The sequence below is a fragment of the Phyllopteryx taeniolatus genome, chromosome 4, assembly GCF_024500385.1.
Source record: "Phyllopteryx taeniolatus isolate TA_2022b chromosome 4, UOR_Ptae_1.2, whole genome shotgun sequence".
Classification (NCBI taxonomy): domain Eukaryota; kingdom Metazoa; phylum Chordata; class Actinopteri; order Syngnathiformes; family Syngnathidae; genus Phyllopteryx; species Phyllopteryx taeniolatus.
Genome location: NC_084505.1, coordinates 19,535,715 through 19,553,542, shown reverse-complemented (window position 1 = coordinate 19,553,542; position 17,828 = coordinate 19,535,715). Strand labels below are relative to the sequence as shown.

The 17,828-nt window shown below is 45.2% G+C and overlaps 1 protein-coding gene across 2 annotated transcripts in view; it reads left to right on the top strand.

The window, feature by feature from the left end:
- LOC133476653 (collagen alpha-1(XI) chain-like) overlaps nucleotides 1–17,809 on the top strand; it is a 40,011-nt gene extending 22,202 nt beyond the window's left edge. For both annotated transcript variants that reach the window (XM_061770326.1, XM_061770325.1), the window contains 39 exons: nucleotides 303–347; nucleotides 427–588; nucleotides 1,884–1,937; nucleotides 2,020–2,073; nucleotides 2,149–2,193; nucleotides 3,777–3,830; nucleotides 3,906–3,950; nucleotides 4,550–4,603; nucleotides 4,986–5,039; nucleotides 5,121–5,174; nucleotides 5,963–6,070; nucleotides 6,148–6,237; nucleotides 6,314–6,367; nucleotides 6,491–6,598; nucleotides 6,670–6,777; nucleotides 8,096–8,149; nucleotides 8,225–8,278; nucleotides 8,387–8,494; nucleotides 8,566–8,619; nucleotides 8,708–8,761; nucleotides 8,834–8,887; nucleotides 9,112–9,165; nucleotides 9,254–9,361; nucleotides 9,449–9,502; nucleotides 9,622–9,675; nucleotides 9,765–9,818; nucleotides 10,248–10,301; nucleotides 10,384–10,491; nucleotides 10,568–10,621; nucleotides 10,691–10,744; nucleotides 10,810–10,917; nucleotides 12,152–12,205; nucleotides 12,285–12,320; nucleotides 12,393–12,446; nucleotides 12,517–12,832; nucleotides 14,287–14,399; nucleotides 14,473–14,541; nucleotides 15,523–15,753; nucleotides 17,051–17,809. In XM_061770326.1, the coding sequence (XP_061626310.1) occupies nucleotides 303–347; nucleotides 427–588; nucleotides 1,884–1,937; nucleotides 2,020–2,073; nucleotides 2,149–2,193; nucleotides 3,777–3,830; nucleotides 3,906–3,950; nucleotides 4,550–4,603; nucleotides 4,986–5,039; nucleotides 5,121–5,174; nucleotides 5,963–6,070; nucleotides 6,148–6,237; nucleotides 6,314–6,367; nucleotides 6,491–6,598; nucleotides 6,670–6,777; nucleotides 8,096–8,149; nucleotides 8,225–8,278; nucleotides 8,387–8,494; nucleotides 8,566–8,619; nucleotides 8,708–8,761; nucleotides 8,834–8,887; nucleotides 9,112–9,165; nucleotides 9,254–9,361; nucleotides 9,449–9,502; nucleotides 9,622–9,675; nucleotides 9,765–9,818; nucleotides 10,248–10,301; nucleotides 10,384–10,491; nucleotides 10,568–10,621; nucleotides 10,691–10,744; nucleotides 10,810–10,917; nucleotides 12,152–12,205; nucleotides 12,285–12,320; nucleotides 12,393–12,446; nucleotides 12,517–12,832; nucleotides 14,287–14,399; nucleotides 14,473–14,541; nucleotides 15,523–15,753; nucleotides 17,051–17,197 (3,189 nt within the window). In that variant the 3' untranslated portion in view covers nucleotides 17,198–17,809. The remainder of the gene's footprint in view (nucleotides 1–302; nucleotides 348–426; nucleotides 589–1,883; nucleotides 1,938–2,019; nucleotides 2,074–2,148; nucleotides 2,194–3,776; nucleotides 3,831–3,905; nucleotides 3,951–4,549; nucleotides 4,604–4,985; nucleotides 5,040–5,120; nucleotides 5,175–5,962; nucleotides 6,071–6,147; nucleotides 6,238–6,313; nucleotides 6,368–6,490; nucleotides 6,599–6,669; nucleotides 6,778–8,095; nucleotides 8,150–8,224; nucleotides 8,279–8,386; nucleotides 8,495–8,565; nucleotides 8,620–8,707; nucleotides 8,762–8,833; nucleotides 8,888–9,111; nucleotides 9,166–9,253; nucleotides 9,362–9,448; nucleotides 9,503–9,621; nucleotides 9,676–9,764; nucleotides 9,819–10,247; nucleotides 10,302–10,383; nucleotides 10,492–10,567; nucleotides 10,622–10,690; nucleotides 10,745–10,809; nucleotides 10,918–12,151; nucleotides 12,206–12,284; nucleotides 12,321–12,392; nucleotides 12,447–12,516; nucleotides 12,833–14,286; nucleotides 14,400–14,472; nucleotides 14,542–15,522; nucleotides 15,754–17,050) is intronic.
- Nucleotides 17,810–17,828: the final 19 nt, after the last annotated feature.

Below are 17,828 nucleotides of genomic sequence, written 5' to 3'. Positions count from 1 at the left end.
AGGAAACTGGCTTTGACAAGTTCGTCTTTGAAGGAAATGGCCAAAATGAGCCCAAAAATGGCTGCTTCAAACCAACAAGGCAGTCCTCCCGTGTCTTTTCAGACTTGGCTTCTTGAGAGTTTTTTTGGTGGGTCTACTCATGATAGAGATGTCTACCAAATCTGAGGTTGCTAAGGGAAGCTGACTTTGGGGGCTGAATTTTTCTGGGACAAGTTAATCTTTGAAGGAAATGGCCAAAATGAGCCCAATACATCTCTTTTAAATACAAATGTGAGAATTCTTACATCTTCTGTGTTGGCCAGGGAGCCGACGGCGTCCGAGGACTGAAGGGCAGCAAAGGTGAGAAGGTGAGCTCCATCCACAGCAACCTTCACCGAGTCCTCAAATGTTGTCTTCCTCGCTAACCTCCTTCCTCGCCGACTTCAGGGCGAGGACGGCTTCCCCGGCGCCAAGGGCGAGATGGGCGGCAAAGGTGACAGCGGCGACAACGGCGCAACGGGAGGACGAGGAGAAGACGGACCCGAGGGACCCAAAGGGCAGATGGGGCCTCTGGGAGAAACAGGCCCCGCGGGTATCCTTGGAGAGAAGGTACAAAGTGCAGTCCTCAGAAAGTAGGGCTGGGTGGTTAGTCGATTGTATCGACTAGTCTTCCCCCGCAATACTGCAGATTTTTACGTGATCGTTTTGATGGGATTTTACAGTAGACAACGGTGCGTTGATTTACGGGAGGAATTAGTTTTGTGACCAAGATTGTAACTCATTTCACTCATACGTCAACTCAATATTCCCCATTCAAATATATTGAAATTCCATTCATCTGTTCCAGCCCCCAAAACACCACCATTTTGTATGTGTTTTTAATCACGGAAACGAGCACATAATAAAAGAGAATGTAAAGAAATGAACCGGAGTTGGAAGTCAGAAGTAACTTTAACAACTGCGTGCCTGAACTGTGTGGCCAAGTGATGTCACCAGCATGGCAGGTTAGCCTGAATGTAAGTTTCGGTTCGCTCCTTGCAAAATAGACGACACCGCGTTTACGAGAGCCGTGCCACCGAGGGCACAGAACATTATAGGAGACACCACGCATCCGCAAAACAAACACCGGCAGACGCGGCAGGAGCGTCGCATCCAGAACGAGACCAAAAAAAAAAAAAAGAACTTCAGTAACTTCTATCCACGCGCCATCGGTCTCTTGATCAAATGAGCAAACACTGCAATATTGTTTTCATTTGTAACCCTGCTCACTTGAATGTTTACACTGCGCAATACTTCTACAACCAGCTGATTCTACTGGAAGTCAAATGCTTGCATCTTTGCACATTCTATGCTTATGTTTGTTCTTTATCGTTTATATTCTTTGTATATGTGGAAGGGGACTATCAAAGGAAGAATTTGCTCAGTGCTACCTTTGTCTTCTTACTGTGCATTTGACAATAAACATCTTGAATCTGGAATCATTTTTGTAAACAATTCACGTCCAAGTGGTTCAGTGCTTCACAAAAGCTGCATTTGCCCATCACTACTATTCGAGAATTCATCTCATCGCACGCTTGTGCTCTTTTTGAAATACCCTAAAATGCGCCAAAGCCCTAGTTGAAAAGTAATCCTATTGTTCTCTTAGAGAGGGCTTTGGTGCCATGCCATCTTGTGACCTCTTGGTGCCAAGGAAAGTATGTTGAAGTGATCCATGTATGTTTTTGTATGTCGCGCAGGAGCTACGTTTAGCCCGGGTTGTTAATGGAGGAAATTACAAGAGAGTGCATATTTTTGTGAAGAAAAGATGAGATTGTATTTGAAGTCCATCTCACCCACCCAGCCCTATAAAAGAAAAGGAAGAAGAAGAAAAAAAGAGGATTGAACACCTTCCTGCTGTTTTTCAGGGAAAACTTGGAGTACCCGGATTGCCGGGATATCCAGGACGACTTGGACCAAAGGTCATTTTGTTAAGAATCCACCTACGTAGAGTACATAAGTGGGATACACGGCTGGCTTGGTTAATCCGATGTATTGTCACAGGGCTCTGATGGTTTTCCGGGAATACTAGGGGCTCCTGGAGAGAAAGGCAAAAAAGTGAGTTTAAAAAAACAGGCTTTTAGGCCATAGAAGTATTTTTACTTTAACAAACATTCCATTCTATGTTCACAGGGTCCTCCAGGACAACCAGGAAGTGCAGGACAGAGGGGTCCAAATGTAAGTGCAAGACTTACTAGCATTTCTACTTACTGGACACTTTATTAGGTACACGTGTCAAACTCCTTTTTGGCGCGGGCCACATCGTAGTTAAGGTTTCTGTCATACGGCCGTTGTGACTGTGAACTCATGTAAATGTATGATCGCCTCGTATTATTAAATATACAAATCAAATTGATGATAACTAGCTATGAAATCAGAAGTCATTCAAAATTGTTCAACGATTCAATTTATTTTAAAAGTGAGATTGGTAACAAAAACTGCTTACAATATGTCAATGCTATTAAAAGTGAAGGTAATTTGCAATTCTGTTTTTTAGCAAGAAGTTGATTCCACATGATTTGCTTTCGTGGGCCACATCAAGTGATGTGGTGGGCCGGATCTGGCCCACAGGCCACAAGTTGGATACCTGCTCTCTACTAATAGAGCGTGATTCTTGTTTTGAGAAATACATGGTTACAGATGACCAAAATGTAGCCCACTCGGCGTCTCCTCCAACTGATTATGAAACTGTTTACAATAAAGACAGTTGATTCTAATTCATTGTGATTTGTATAAATAATAACAGCAATCATATTAATGAATGAAAAACAAAAATGAAAAACCACACAACAGGAAAACAATCTGAAGAGATGAGCACAATGTATCCCTCACATAGTCTCCTCCAATTGTTTAGCTACCTGTCTACATTCATATTCCGTTTACTTTTTTCCACAATGTAACATCCTCCAGTCGTTTATGATAGTGTCTACAAAATAATCATCATTTTCTATATTTGATTTTTATTTTTTCCAACTAAAATTAAGTCATATTCATTTTAAAAATTACATATTTGTGAAAATGAAAACCAGAAAATGTAGTAATATTAATATGTATATAGGTATATGATGAAAACTCAAAGAAATGAAGTAAATAATTAAAAAACATGTTTTTAAAACTAAATTATAAAACATATGAATTATCAATTGCAAATAATTATATATTTTATTATGTATGGTATTTATAGTAAACATGAATATTCATATTGATAAATAATACCATAATAATAATCCGTAAAAACACACAGACGTTTACAATAAAATGATTTCTTTAGTTTTATTGGGATAATCAGATTTTTATTTTCTCATTTTTTAAAACTCAAATTTAGTAAGAATAGGTCTTTAAATACATAAAAAACACACCACATATTATGTTTAAACGTAATTTTCGGTGTGGTGTGCAACACTGATCAGAGTGTAGAATGAATTCCCCCCTTGTTGGATCATAATGAGTATACTACATAAGTAAACATCCATCCATTCTTAATACTGACTTGAGGCGAAAGGCCGACTATAGCCTGAAGTGGGCGCATATAAACACAGACAGCCATTCGCACTGAACTGAACGGAACTGAACCCACGCTCGCCGCGCCAAAGTCAGGCAAATGTACCACGACACCATCAGTGAAATGTATCAAGAAAAAACTCTTCTCATATTGAGAAAAAACAATGTCATGTAATTAAAAATCAATATTCCACGAATTATTTGAAAATAGTACTCATTAATAACAAATACAAATAATAATCCCTGAGATGTCCCGTCAGGGTGCACGGGGAGGCAGAGGGGCCAGAGGACCCACAGGGAAACCTGGAGAAAAGGTCAGCTGACATTTAATGAAGGACAGTTTGGATCCATGCTTCACCCACATTCTCCTTTTTTATTATTTTTGTCAGGGAGCTTCTGGACACGACGGCGTCCAGGGATCGACTGGCGAGAGGGTGGGAGACAGCACGAATTCATTAATTGATTTAACAGCCGTCGGCACGGTGGACGACTAGTTAGAGCATCTGCCTCGCAGTTCTGAGGACCGGGGTTCAAATCCCGGCCCCGCCTGTGTGGAGTTTGCATGTTCTCCCCGTGCCTGCGTGGCTTTTCTCCGGGCACTCCGCTTTCCTCCCGCTTCCCAAAAACATGCGTGGTAGGTTAATTGAAGACTTTAAATTGCCCGTAGGTGTGAATGTGAGTGCGACTGGTTGTTTGTTTATATGTGCCCTGCGATTGGCCGGCGACCAGTTCAGGGTGTACCCTGCCTCCTGCCCGAAGATAGCTGGGATAGGCTCCAGCACTCCCGTGACCCTTGTGAGGATAAGCGGCTCAGAAAATGGATAGATGGATGGATGGGTGGATGGATGCATGAGTGGATGGATGGATGGATGGATGGGTGGGTGGATGGATGGATGAGTGGATGGATGGATGGGTGGGTGGATGAGTGGATGGATGGATGGGTGGGTGGATGGATGGATGGATGGATGGGTGGGTGGATGGATGGATTTAACAGCCTGCAGGGTATTAATGGATTGATGTGTATTTTCAAAAGGGACCACAAGGACCTCAAGGAAGAGGTGGAGAGCCTGGACCCAAAGGAGCATCTGTGAGTTCCCCACTGACTCTGACATTCTTATTATTTTGAAATTACATATTTTATACCATTTTTTAAAAAAAACTATTGTATCTGTCTAATACTAGTAAAAAGGAGTTGCCCAGCATATAATCAAACAACAAAGTTAAAACTACTCAATTTATGGAGATACCTGACAGACAGAGTGATGCTCTCACCTTGTGGCATCTTTTGAGTATTGCATCGTGTATACAAAGTGGATTTACGCAGCTAGCTAAGCACATTACAAACAACAACAACAACAACGTACATTTCTGAAAACATTTGGTTGAAGGCCAACTTGTATGACTTTCATGTGATTATTCCAATATTATTATTTTTTTTTTTTTCACGACATTTTGACACACTCGTGTAGGGTCCGGGTGGGAAAGACGGTCTTCCAGGACACCCAGGTCAACGAGGAGAACCGGTAAGTTAACTATTCTTCTGCTTAATGGACTCTGGATGCATCGTGAATACACTTTTACTGACCATTATGTTTTAACTGCAGGGATTCCAGGGGAAGACGGGACCCCCAGGACCCTCTGGTGTGGTGGGACCACAGGTGGGTATACAACATAACCCCAAGGAAAAACTCACCCTGTATCAAAGTGATAAATAACTCATGACACCAGTTTCACCAATCAACATGAACTTAGGTTGACAAAGTGAGCCATTGTGGTTTGAAGCAGCCAGTTTCCGCGTCCGACACGAAATTGGTTGGACATGTCAATCGGAGGAGGAGAATCCAAATGGTCTCAAGTACCCAAACCCAAAATTGAACAGGCCAATTTTGGTTTGAAGCAGCCCATTTGGGTGAATTCCAGGATTTTGACAAACTCCTACTCGCACAAAAAAGTCTCAAGGACTCATATGCCATAAATTGTCCATTTGAGTGATGAAAGAGCCCTTTTGGGCGTATTCCTGGCCTCCGACTGCGGAAGTCACCCAATTGGAAAGTTCCAAAAAATCAGCCCGAAATTGTATCACAAGAGGACACACCCAAAGGTCTCAAGAACCCATGCCCCATATTGAACAGGATAATGGCCATTTGAAACAGCCCTTTTGGGAATTTGGGGAAAATTCCAGGGCTTTGACAAACTCCCACTACGGATTTCACCCAATCAAGCCCCCTGGAATGTAAAAAAGAAAGTCAGCCCCCGACACCAGTTTCACCAATCGACACAAAATAGGATTGAAGTGTCAATGATAACAAATGCACATACAAGTCTCGAGGACTCATGGAAGTTGGCTATTTTAGTTTGAAGAAGCCATTTCGGGCATGGCATAAAAGGTTTATTTTGGATTCGCTATGAGCTCGTAGCCTCTGTTCCGTCTGTGTGTGCATTACAGGGAAAATCGGGCGAACCTGGCCCCACGGGGGACCGAGGTCATCCAGGTTCACCGGGTGTACCCGGAGAACACGGTTTGCCTGGTTCGGCCGGGAAGGAAGGTGGAAAGGTGGGCCCGTGAATCCGCTCGCACCCATCGCTATCATCATCTCTGTGTCATCTTGCGTCGGTTTGTTTTTTGTGCAGGGTGATCCCGGATTACCCGGAACTATGGGGAAGAGCGGACCCCCGGGACTGAAGGGGTTCAGGGGAAGCAGAGGAGCTCCTGGCGTTATGGTGACGCAAAGAAGTCCCATTTACTCAATAGTTGATGTGATTTCAACCGCTTTGATAATGAGTTTCATGTTCTAAGGGCCCTCCTGGTCTAAAAGGAAGTGCGGGACCTTCTGGAGCCCCAGGTGCCATGGTGAGTTACCTCAGTATCAGGGTTGGTCAAAATATGGCCAGCGGGTACCACACGAACGAAGAAAACCTCTGCAATTTAACCTGAACACCATTCAAAGTAAACAAAATGTTCCTGTCGGTGTAGGGGCCAGCCACCGAGCGAGGTCCCCCCGGGCCGGCCGGAGCCATCGGACAGCCAGGACGGGCCGGAGCCATTGGAGGACCAGGACCGATGGGAGAGAAGGGCGAGCCTGTAAGATATACGTCTTTAATAGCCTAAAAAAACGTCTTTACTGTAGTGCTTACTCTGAGTGTTTGTCCTAGGGTGAGAAAGGTCCAATGGGACCGGCAGGTCAGGATGGGGAACATGGACCGGGGGGCATGCTCGGAGCTGCAGGCCCTGCGGGACCCGCGGGAGATGATGGAGACAAGGTAATCTGTGTGTGTTACAGAAGCTATTTACTGCATGAAAAGGGGCACCGGGGAACCGAACGACGGCTAATACGGGACGGGAATAGCCAGGACCGGGATGTCAAGCTTAACGCCTGACTCACTTCTCCCGCCCTCATGCCCTGTTGCGTCAAAAGCAATTGTCGCTGTCTGAAAACAAACTTGTACATCACACCAGATGCTGTCAGCTTTATTGGATTTTGTGTAAAAGTTTGTTTCTAAGGTAATTTTGCGGACTCTATGGGGCTAAAGACAGGGCCAGATGGTAGCACCTCTATTTCGGTACTGATACTACTTGTACTTTTTAACAGGCAGTGGGGAAGGGGCTGTTGGCTCAGAATTACTGTATCAGAGCCGTAACAGTTGATACAAGTTTTATGCACCTGTGCCTTTTACACAGAACCCATCTAATGCTTGGATCAAGCCAATTTGGTCTCTCTCAATTTGATGACACTATGTCAGACTACTGCCACAGAATCCTGCCATGTCTCAGTCAGGACACTGGCAAACGCCATCCATCCATCCATTTTCAACACTGTTTATCCTGGTTAGGGTCGCGGGTTGAGAGAACGGTTTGGGGTGTCCATTCTTCAAGGAGCGCTCGAGATAACGTTCATGTTCTGTACTTTTAATACCGCGAGAAAGCAGGTAACATAATGTTATGTAGCGAGGTAGATTGTCAGCAAACATTACAGTATGCTGGCATTCTGTCGAGTCATTCGGTAAACATTAGTTTGTGTGTGCAAAACATTTTAGCCAATGGTGACCAAGGGAGGCGAGGCAATCCTATTGGTCGATGTCCAAGTGCTACTGTATGTGAGAGGGTTCTCGTTGATATGCCAAACTACACGGACGATATATATAAAAAAAATAAAAAAAAATCAAACATCCTCGACTCTTCATTTTGCCATTGTAGGGCTATCATAGGGCCAATTCGTTGAGCGTGGATTATTATTATTAGTTGTCTCATTCCCAACAAAATAGGTCGGGCCCGATCTGGAAAATGGTTTGCTATAGCAAATCGGGCCAGTAATGGGGTTAAAATCTTGTAGTTTGATCCAGGCATAAGCAGGATATTGCTACAACTGTGTTCATTAAATAGTTGACTGCAACAACGTGGGAGAAGCGAGTGCTGTTGCATCACGGCATCTCAAATTTGGGGGATTTCCTTCCTGCCTCTGCGACCCATTCTGTGTTGGTTTACACGAAACGGCTTCCCTAAACTAGCGTTTAGTGGCAGTATTAAAGGAGCATGTATCTTTGCACTTAACAACATGTAATAACGTGTCTGTGTCTAAAGGGGGAGCAAGGAGGACCAGGCCAGAAAGGAAGTAAAGGCGACAAAGGCGAAGCTGTGAGTTCATCTAGACACTCTACATGGCCGCCATGAACATAACACCTCTGATCATGTGTCCCTTTCCCTCTGCAGGGACCCCCAGGACCCACTGGTACTCAGGGGCCCCTCGGACAACTAGGACTTCCCGTGAGTCGGCTTGTCTAGATGTGAACTTGTCAAAACAAAAACCCGAGATCGTGGGGTGAAGAACAAACAACCTTGAAGCTACCCCGAGTATGCCATCTTGTGTTCCAGGGTCAAGATGGGGAGGTAGGGCCCCAAGGTCAGCAGGGAATGTACGGACCCAAAGGAGACGAGGGACTACGCGGCTTCAAGGGTTTGGGAGGACCAATAGGATTACAGGTGAAACGTGCACAGCCAATCAGGACACCGCGTTATAGCATCTAATGCTTTGACGGATGTTGAATTTCAAGGGCATGCCGGGCCTCCCTGGTGAAAAAGGCGAGAGCGGACATGTTGGGCTGATGGTGAGCTGGCAGCCATTTTCTTTCTGTATCACATGCATGTACTTGTACTGTACTTTTCCCCCTCATTTATTTGAGGACTGGTTTTTAGGGTCCACCTGGGCAACAAGGGCCAACCGGTTCTCAAGGACCAATTGGAGGACAGGTACAGAACGCCTACATATGTTTCAATGCATTTTAGTTCATCGGATTCTGATGACTTTTATGTCGTACACAGGGGCCCACGGGTCGGCTGGGTATGGTGGGGCAGCCCGGTCTCGTTGGAGAAAAGGTAATCATTTTGGAGGGTCAGAAACCCTTCAAAGTGATGTGTCAATCTGTACACACAGTCCCGGGGAATTTGTTGGTTCCACCCCTTGCTCTGAATTGGTTAGATTAAATGTCAGTCATTACAAGCAACACCAGTGATAGGTTGGTGATGCCATTTTCCGTTTATTGGTCTACATGGTAATCCTTAGTCCGTGCACTATCCATTCACTCTTGTCTCTCACTCAGGGGGAGGATGGTGAATCAGGTGATCCTGGCCCAGTTGGTTTTTCAGGAAAAATAGTGAGTTCATTATTTCTATTCCCAACTTTCTCAAAAATCCGTCCTGACTCGTCTCTACGCTTCATGTTTGTCATCTTTGCTGCCTTAGGGTGAGACGGGTGACCAAGGGGAGAAAGGAGATACTGGTCCTCCGGGAGCAGCTGGTCCTCCAGGTTCCCGAGGCACCCCAGGGGAGGACGGAGCCAAGGGCAATGCGGTGAGTAGCCACAGAGGCCCCTCAAAAACCATTCGGGAAATATATTCACCGTCAAAACATGTTATAATAGGGCTGCTCTGGTCTCAGGGTCCTATTGGTCTCACCGGGGACCTTGGACAGCAAGGGGAGGCTGGCCCCAACGTGAGTGTACCGTCTCTGCTACATGCTAGCCACCAATGAATACCTTCTTCACAATCACTGATTTTCATGTTGATAAATGTAATGCTGTCATGACGGTAAGGTGTTTGGTTGTCTGTCAGGGTTTGGACAGCCTTCCTGGGTCTAAAGGAGACACTGGAGAGCCTGGAAAATCTGTAAATCCAAATCATATATGTTAAATACTGTATATATAACAACAAGATAGCTGATAGTATAAGCTGTTTCTTCGTTCTTTACTTCCCAGGGACCACCAGGAGCAGCGGGAGAACCAGGGCCACTAGGACCTCCTGGCCGAAGGGTGGGTGTATTTTTTGGACCCTGAATCTATGTTGACACCAAAAATGAAACAGTCCAGAGTTAACGAGACATTAGGATGACTAGATAAGGTTGGTCCTCTTGGGCTTGGTCTTGACTTGATGTAAAAACTTCAAAGTCTTGATCTTGACTTGGACTTAAATCCTCAAAGTTTGGGTCTTTTCTTAGTCATAACCCTTCAAACTCTTGTATTGTTGTCCAACTCCTCAATGTCTTGGTTGTAAGTCCTAAAGTCTTGGTCTTGACCTGGTCTTAACTCCTCGAAGTCTTGGTCTAGCCATGTTCTTAACTCCTCGAAGTCTTGGTCTAGCCATGTTCTTAACTCCTCGAAGTCTTGGTCTAGCCATGTTCTTAACTCCTCGAAAGTCTTGCCTCAGTGGAATCTTACAGTCTCTAAAATGTCCCTCTGCAGGGCCACTTGGGAAAAGCTGGGAAAAATGGAAAGGAAGGCCAAAAAGGAGCTAAGGTAAGTGTAAAAAAAGCGCCTCTCGAATCACTGCTTGAGAAAGTTCACATCTGAAAGTGTCGTTACTTTGTGTTCGTGTCAGGGTGCTCCTGGATTTGAGGGTCCTATCGGGAAAACAGGGCCGGTGGGTCGTCAGGGGCACTCCGGAAAGGCTGGTCCACAGGGTCTCAGAGGGATTCCTGGTCCTGCTGTAAGTCAGCTGAGCAAGAGATACATTTGTACAATCGTTAAGTTTGTGACTCTTTTTTTTTTTTTTTTTTTTCCAGGGTGAACAAGGCTTGACTGGACCATCAGGCCAGATGGGTCCACCTGGTCCAATGGTAAGATTGTTTAGACCACACTTCTTTGGACATCATTCAATTAAAGGATATTTTCACAATATCTTTCAGGGTCCACCAGGATTACTCGGACTAAAGGGAGATCATGGAAAGATCGGCGACAAAGTGGGTTCAGGATTAATGGCGCACATTTGCAAACAGTCCATGTGAACTCAATCCCACCTGTGCAGGGTCATAGCGGCCTCATAGGTTTGATTGGGCCCCCAGGGGACATCGGCGAGAAGGGAGACCGAGGGCTGCCAGGAAACCAGGGACTACCGGGTTCGAAAGGACATGAGGTATTAAAAACACAAACATCCCAGATACAAACATGGCTGGCCAACCAGGCAAAGTCATACCAGTACAGTGCCACCAGGACTTATGAGTTTAATTCATGACAAGGTTTGTGACTTAAATTACTTGTAAATCAAATCATTTTTCGCTATTGAAATGCTATTAAGCTAATAGAACTATTAACATAGTGAAAGAGAATTTAAAGAAACAAACTAGTTTTAAAAAGTGTAATTACTATATATTGGGACAAGCCAAAAATCACAACAAAAATGGTTGGAGTGCATGTTATGCATATTCGTGCTTATCGACGCTGTCTACTCTTTTCCTATTCCTGGTAATTTACCAGTTACTTTCCACTGTAACGTGGTTTCCAGGTGACTACCGTTAAAAGGTGTCAGTCAGAAATTCACTCCTATTTCGATCACTACTCTACTAGCTGCTAGCTAGGGGCCAGCAGCTAGCAAAAACAACTATCCAGGGTCAACTTGATACCAAACAACCAAACTCCCAGTGGCCCCCTCGCTATACATATGTTCAACAACTCGTCTCCCCCATTGCTGTGGGCTTCAAGGGGAGTCCCCGCCGTGCGTGTAAGTACTTGTGCCAGATTGCTAGCTTCCAAAATTACCGCAAATAGCATGCCACTCAGTCAATAAATTCAACGCTGTGGACTCCGATAGTAGATAATAGAGTGTGCCACCCTTATCGCTACCAGTATGTGGGGACAGAACTGCTTTTTGTATTTATTTTTTTTACTTCAGCCAAGCAGTGACTTATCTGAAATTCGCTTGGATCTCAAATTTGGCTCGCCACACAAAGTGCAAAATGATGACGCTTTGGCTCATGACTCGAAAACAAACTTGTGCATTGGGGCACTTGTGTGTTACATGACAAAACAAAATGGTGGAACCGTACGCCAGAGCAGGTTTTACCAGTCTGTAGTGTTGTAGTACTCTGGATTGTTCTTGATGTCTACACAGAACTCAAGGTTGTTTTTGAGGGTCTTGGTCTTGTGTTACCTCGGACTGGGACTCAGCATTAGGTCTCAAGACCAAAGCTGTGAATGTCATCATTTTTAAAACTGTTCTAAGAGAGAATTAGTCCCCCTTTCTTGGTCTTGACTTGGTCTAAACTCCAAAAACAATTCCTCAAAGTATTGGTCTGGACTTGGTCTTCGTCTTGATCTTGAAGTTACTTGATGGCGATTGACTTTGCTGCTCCTTTTGTGTTAAATTCCAGGGTCCCGTTGGCCCTGCAGGTCCTCATGGCCCTCCTGGCCCTACAGGTCTATCTGTGAGTACAATTGTTAGATTCAAATATGTATTATAGGGCAGAGTTGTGGGACAACCGTCTGCCTCTTTGTTCTTTGCAGGGTGCTATCGGGATAAAGGGTTCTAAAGGAAATCCTGTAAGTGTCTTTAACTAATGTGACAGTGTCGTAAAAACCTGCACTGAACTAATCCGCTATGTGTGACCTTAGGGTCCGATTGGCCAACGAGGAGACACCGGACCTGCAGGACCTCCAGGACTCCCTGTGAGTACTGTAAAAAAAAAAAAGCAGTAGCCCTGTTAGCACTGACATTTGAAAGTGGATCATGTGTTAGGGACTCCCGGCGGTCACCCCACTGCCGGAACGAGGGCGGCAAAGGCGGACCCATGTTCTGGACGGTGCTGTTCTGGAAGGGGAGGACAAGATGGTGGATGGCAGCGAAGAGGACGAGGAGTGGATTCAGGGGGATCAGGCCGAGTCGAATGCTTGGGCCAATGAAAAGAACGAGGGCCAAGGCATGGAGGAGGTGTTCGCCTCTCTTTCCTCTATTAAAGTGGAGGTGGAGGGACTGCGCACCCCCCAAGGGACCTACCACAGCCCCGCCCGCTCCTGCAAGGAGCTCTGGCTACTTAGTCCAGAACTTCCCAATGGTACTTTTATATATCATCTGTTCATCTATGTGTCTAAGCCTACTAAGGAGCAGAGGTGGGGGACTGGAGTCACATGACTTGACTGGAATCAGACCAAAGTCTCCAATTTTAGGATTTGGGACTTGCTTGGCTAAAACCTATTAACTTATTCAACTCAACTTGACTTAGACTTGCACGACTTGACTAATCTTTTTTGTGAAAAACAACTAAAACTTAAGACAACTAACCACGAAGACAAAAGGTTGACGTGAATAAATAAGATAAATAGTACAAAACAGAACTCAAAGAGATAAGAGTCACAGTGAAGGATAACCCCATCTAAGAAATAACACAACATGATTCTAGACTATACAAGGCGAGGAAACAAAATAACTAAATACAGAAACTGAAGTACTCGCATTCGTCAAGACAGACAAACAAATGGTAAGCACCAAAGCCAGAATACTCACAGTAAGTCCAAAAGGCACGAGCATTCTCATCGTCAGTAGGTGTGACAGGAGGCTCCGCCCAGCAAGGCCAAAAGCGTCATAAACACCCAGGCAGGGAAACAGGATCAGTCTTGCCTGTTAACATTTGGCATTGTTTGCAAGACACTGTGCCATTTTTGTCTTTTTATTTTTTGAAGAAAATACATTTTTATGTTCTGTAGTGTGCGCAAACCTGCAACTCACCAGTATGCTTTGAGGCGGGGTGCAGAGAGGCTACCTCACGAAGCAAGTATCATGGGGGGGGGATATCTGAAGATTGTTACATTTGGAGTCAATAATTCAGGTTTTGATCAAATCGTGAAAAAAAATAAAATAAATGGCAACATGCAAGGTTTGCAACTCAAAGATAAGAGACAAAACAATGTTAATTACACAAAAATTACAAAAAAGGAGTGAATTATGGGCTAAATGTGAGCTAAGCTTCCCGGGTATGCTTTTTGTTCTTCTTTTGTTCTGTTGCAATTGAGAAGGCAAAGTAATAAACCATCATTAGACTGCTTTTGTGACTGCGAATGTGTTAGTACAGCCAACTACCGCATGTGCAGATATTGAGTGCAAAGTGGCTAATGTACAAATATATGTTGTGACTGCACAAGACTGTATGATTTAACATATGACTTGCTTAAACTAACTAATGACTTAACTCGACCTGCTTGAAATTTGGCTTGAGACTCAACTTCCTTAATTTATACCATAGTAAATCTGGACTTGTTTGAAACTGAAAGGTTAAGGTTCGAGATTGACTTATGACTTGCACATATATGACTTCCTCCCATCTCTGCTTTGGAGTATTGTACATATTTACTGGGCAAGTATCTGTTCCACTCAAACTTGTATAGTATAGTATAGTATACTTATCACCATCCTGCCTACATCCCACGCTGAGGAAACACAAGCTTTATGTGGGAACACCATTCCAAACCGCGCGAGAACTGCAACTGAAACTTGCTCCGTGTGTGCCTCCAGGTGAGTACTGGATTGACCCCAACCGAGGCTGCCACCGAGACTCCTTCAAGGTGTTTTGCAACTTCACCGCTCAGGGCGAGACGTGTCTCTATCCGGACAAGAAGTTTCAGTCGGTCAGTTTGTTGGCACCACAAAAAAAATCTTCTAAAGTCTCATGTATTAATTGGACTTTGTTTTTACCATCAGGTGAAGCTGGCTGGGTGGAAAGGGGAGAAACCCGGCACCTGGTACAGTCAATTCCGGAAAGGAAAAGAGGTACACTAGAATGTTTCAATCACCAAACAAACTATAGTGGAGATGGATCACTTCTGCATCATGTACTTTACTTGACACCGATTACTACTTTCCCATTAGCCAGGGCTTCGGTGGGATCATGTGACAACTCAGGGTGAAAGAGGTCCTCTGAAAGCAGCAATTTCCAGGAAAAGCAAAGAATTTCTTGCTTCTCTGTTCTGTACAAATAGCACAGACACAAATTTCCGAGCTTCAGGGGTAGTCACAAGATCTGACACTCACCTGTCTCACCCTGTGGGTTAAAATGTGTTTTTTTATATGTCACACCAGATGCTGTCATCTTATGATTATCTGATTGTCTTTTCTGGAAATGACTTTCTTCGGGCTTATGGTTGGCTGACTTCAGTCCAGTTAACACAGCCTACTGTATTCGCAACAGCACAAAATGCAGGTTGAAGTCAAGGATTTCCCCGCTTCCAATGTAGTATCAGAGGTGGGACAGCAGCTGTGTGAAAGGGAATTGTGGAAAACCAGATCAGGGATGTGCAGTTTAACACAATAACTTTGCCTAACCTGTTGTGTTGAAAGCAATTGTCGCTGCACACCACCTATTTGATGTGTCACACCAGTCACTGGTACCGCTGTCATCTTAATATCTGATTGTGGGATGCCGTGTTGCTTTATAAAGGTGCAGCAGCAACCCGCTTCCAGAGGCTACTTGAAAAACACAAAGCTGCATAAATGCCACATTTTTTTGCTTGTGGCTCTGATTTGTCAATATTACGAAAACTATGAGAAAGAGGCATGCTATTTCATAGTTTTTGCATTGCCTGCAAATGCTGGCATTTTTCTGCTTCCTTATAAACAGCACCTATACAGAATGAGGGTTAAAACCTGACACTTAGTTCTCTGAAAGCAATTGTAACTTACAACTATATTATGCCTCGGCCTGCCTGCACCTGCTTCAGCCTGAAAACGCGGTCCTCTCTTTTTTACCCCCAGTTCTCGTACTCCGGCGTGGACGGCGTTCCGGTGCATGTGGTGCAGATGAACTTCCTCAAGCTGCTGAGCGTGAAGGCCAGGCAGACGTTCACCTACCACTGCCTCAACTCCGTGGCCTGGCTGAATGGCGACACCGGCGGCCACGAGGTGGCGCTGCGCTTCCGCGGCGGTGACGGCGAGCTGACGCACGAAAACGCACATTACATCCGTGCCCGCTACGACGGCTGTCAGGTGAGGGGGAAACGCGCTAACATACGCTTCTTCTTCTTTCTCTTTGGGCTTAACCCTATTCAGGGGTGGCCACAGGGAATCATCCTCTTCCATATTGCCCCGTCCTCTGCATCTTCTCCTCTAACTCCAGTCATCTGCAAGTCTTCCCTCACCATGTCCATAAATCTCCTCTTTGCCTTCTACATGGCAGATCCATTTCTCCCAATGTATCTACTGTTTCCGCTCTGTACATGTCCAAACCATGTCAATCTAGCTTCTCTCGCTATGTCAGTCTGCGCTTTCCCTCTAATGAGCTCATTCCTGATCCTTTCTATTCTCATCACTGCTAAAGAGAATCTCAGGATCTTCGACTCTGCCACCTCCGTCTCTGTCTCCTGTCCTCTGCTCATTACTACTGTCTCCAAGCCTTACATAGCCCCTTTGAAGACACCAAAGGAAACTTTACAAATAAACCAAAAATAAAAAAGGGGGTCGAGCGTTAAGTGCAGGAGCCGGTGTCCGTACTGTGGTCAACCACAGAAATGAGATGCCGTCCACCGCCGCTGACCTGCCGACAGTCCTTGGCGGGAGCCTCGGTGGCCCCAGCGGGGACGGCGGTGAAGTCCAGAGGCCTCCTTCCTCTCAGACGGTGATCTCTGCAGGAAAAAAGGCATCCGAGAGCCGAGCACGAGGAGCTGCATGAATTTTCAACTGAACTCCGTGCTGGAGGTGGACGTTTGACCGACAAAGTGGAGCAGGCACCAACACAGCGTGACAGATGACGAGAGCTGCGCTAGCTAGAAAGGAGGCAGCTGTTCCCAGCCACCGAGGATTTACGGTGCCGAGACAAGTGCAAATGCAAACCAACGGCCTTCCACCTTCGGCCATGGTACAGCGATGGATTCTGGTTCAAGTAAACCATTTTAAACTGAAAGGTGGGGGGAAAAAAAATGTCCTAGAGGGAGAAGCGGCAGCCACAATGAGTCAGGATATTCTCTTCTCGGATTGGAACATCAGCGCTAGTTTTGTCCTCGACTAGTTTTGTTCCAGTCTTTGCTGTCCCTATGACGAGCTTAAAGAGAATCTCATCATCTTCAACTCTGCCGCTCTGTCTCCTACCTTCTGTCCCCAAACGATACATGGCTGCTCTCACTAGCAACCTAGAAAGCTTTCCTTTCACTTTAGCTGCTGCTCTTCTGTCAAACTTTCTTTTTTCACCTCTCTTCCACACACCCCACGGTTCCGAACAATCGATCCCAATGTACGCTCATGACCCCGAAACGCAAACGCTGTGTGATGGCACTTCTTTGACCCGCAGATGCGCTCCGGGCAGGAGAGGACGGTGTTGGAAATGGACGCCCCCCAGTCCTCCTCATTGCCCGTCGTCGACGTGGCGGTGGGCGACTTCGGCAACGCAGGCCAGAAGTTTGGCTTCCAGGTCGGGCCAGTCTGCTTTGGTGGTTAACGTTTCCGGACGGGACAAGACTGGATGGAACGGGACCAAAAAAATACAAATACAAATAAAAAGAGCAATACTGACTGACTCTTTTAACGTGCAGGGAAAAGAAAAAACAAACTACTTCCACGACTCCGAGCGGGTGCCTCGCCTCGTCATATTTATACCTTATTGCTTACTGATTAAGCAGCACAGTGTGGGTTAGCACATCTGCCTCACAGCTCTGAAGTTCGGGGTTTGAATCTCAGCTCCGCTCGTCCTGTGTCACCCTAATAAGGACAAACGCTATAAAAAAATGGATGGCTGGATGATTGCTCATTGTTGCCTTCACCCGCTGCTCCACTCTTTGAATGGTCGCTACTACACACCATTGCAAAAACACTTGAATGGTCGCATTTCACCCAAATTCACCTGCCAAAACCCTCATTGCTGTTGTTTATTAGTTAGCCACGTTGTTATCCTTATGTGTGTTGTTGTGATGTCATCATGGTGCTATCGTCTGCAAAGGGAAACTGGGACAGTGCATTTTTATTTGTTTTAATGTATATTGAGAAGTTTAACATTGTGTGGGGAAGTGACTTAAAAATAAAAGAAGTACATAATGTACATTGAAATATTTAATATACTCCTTCATTTGTCT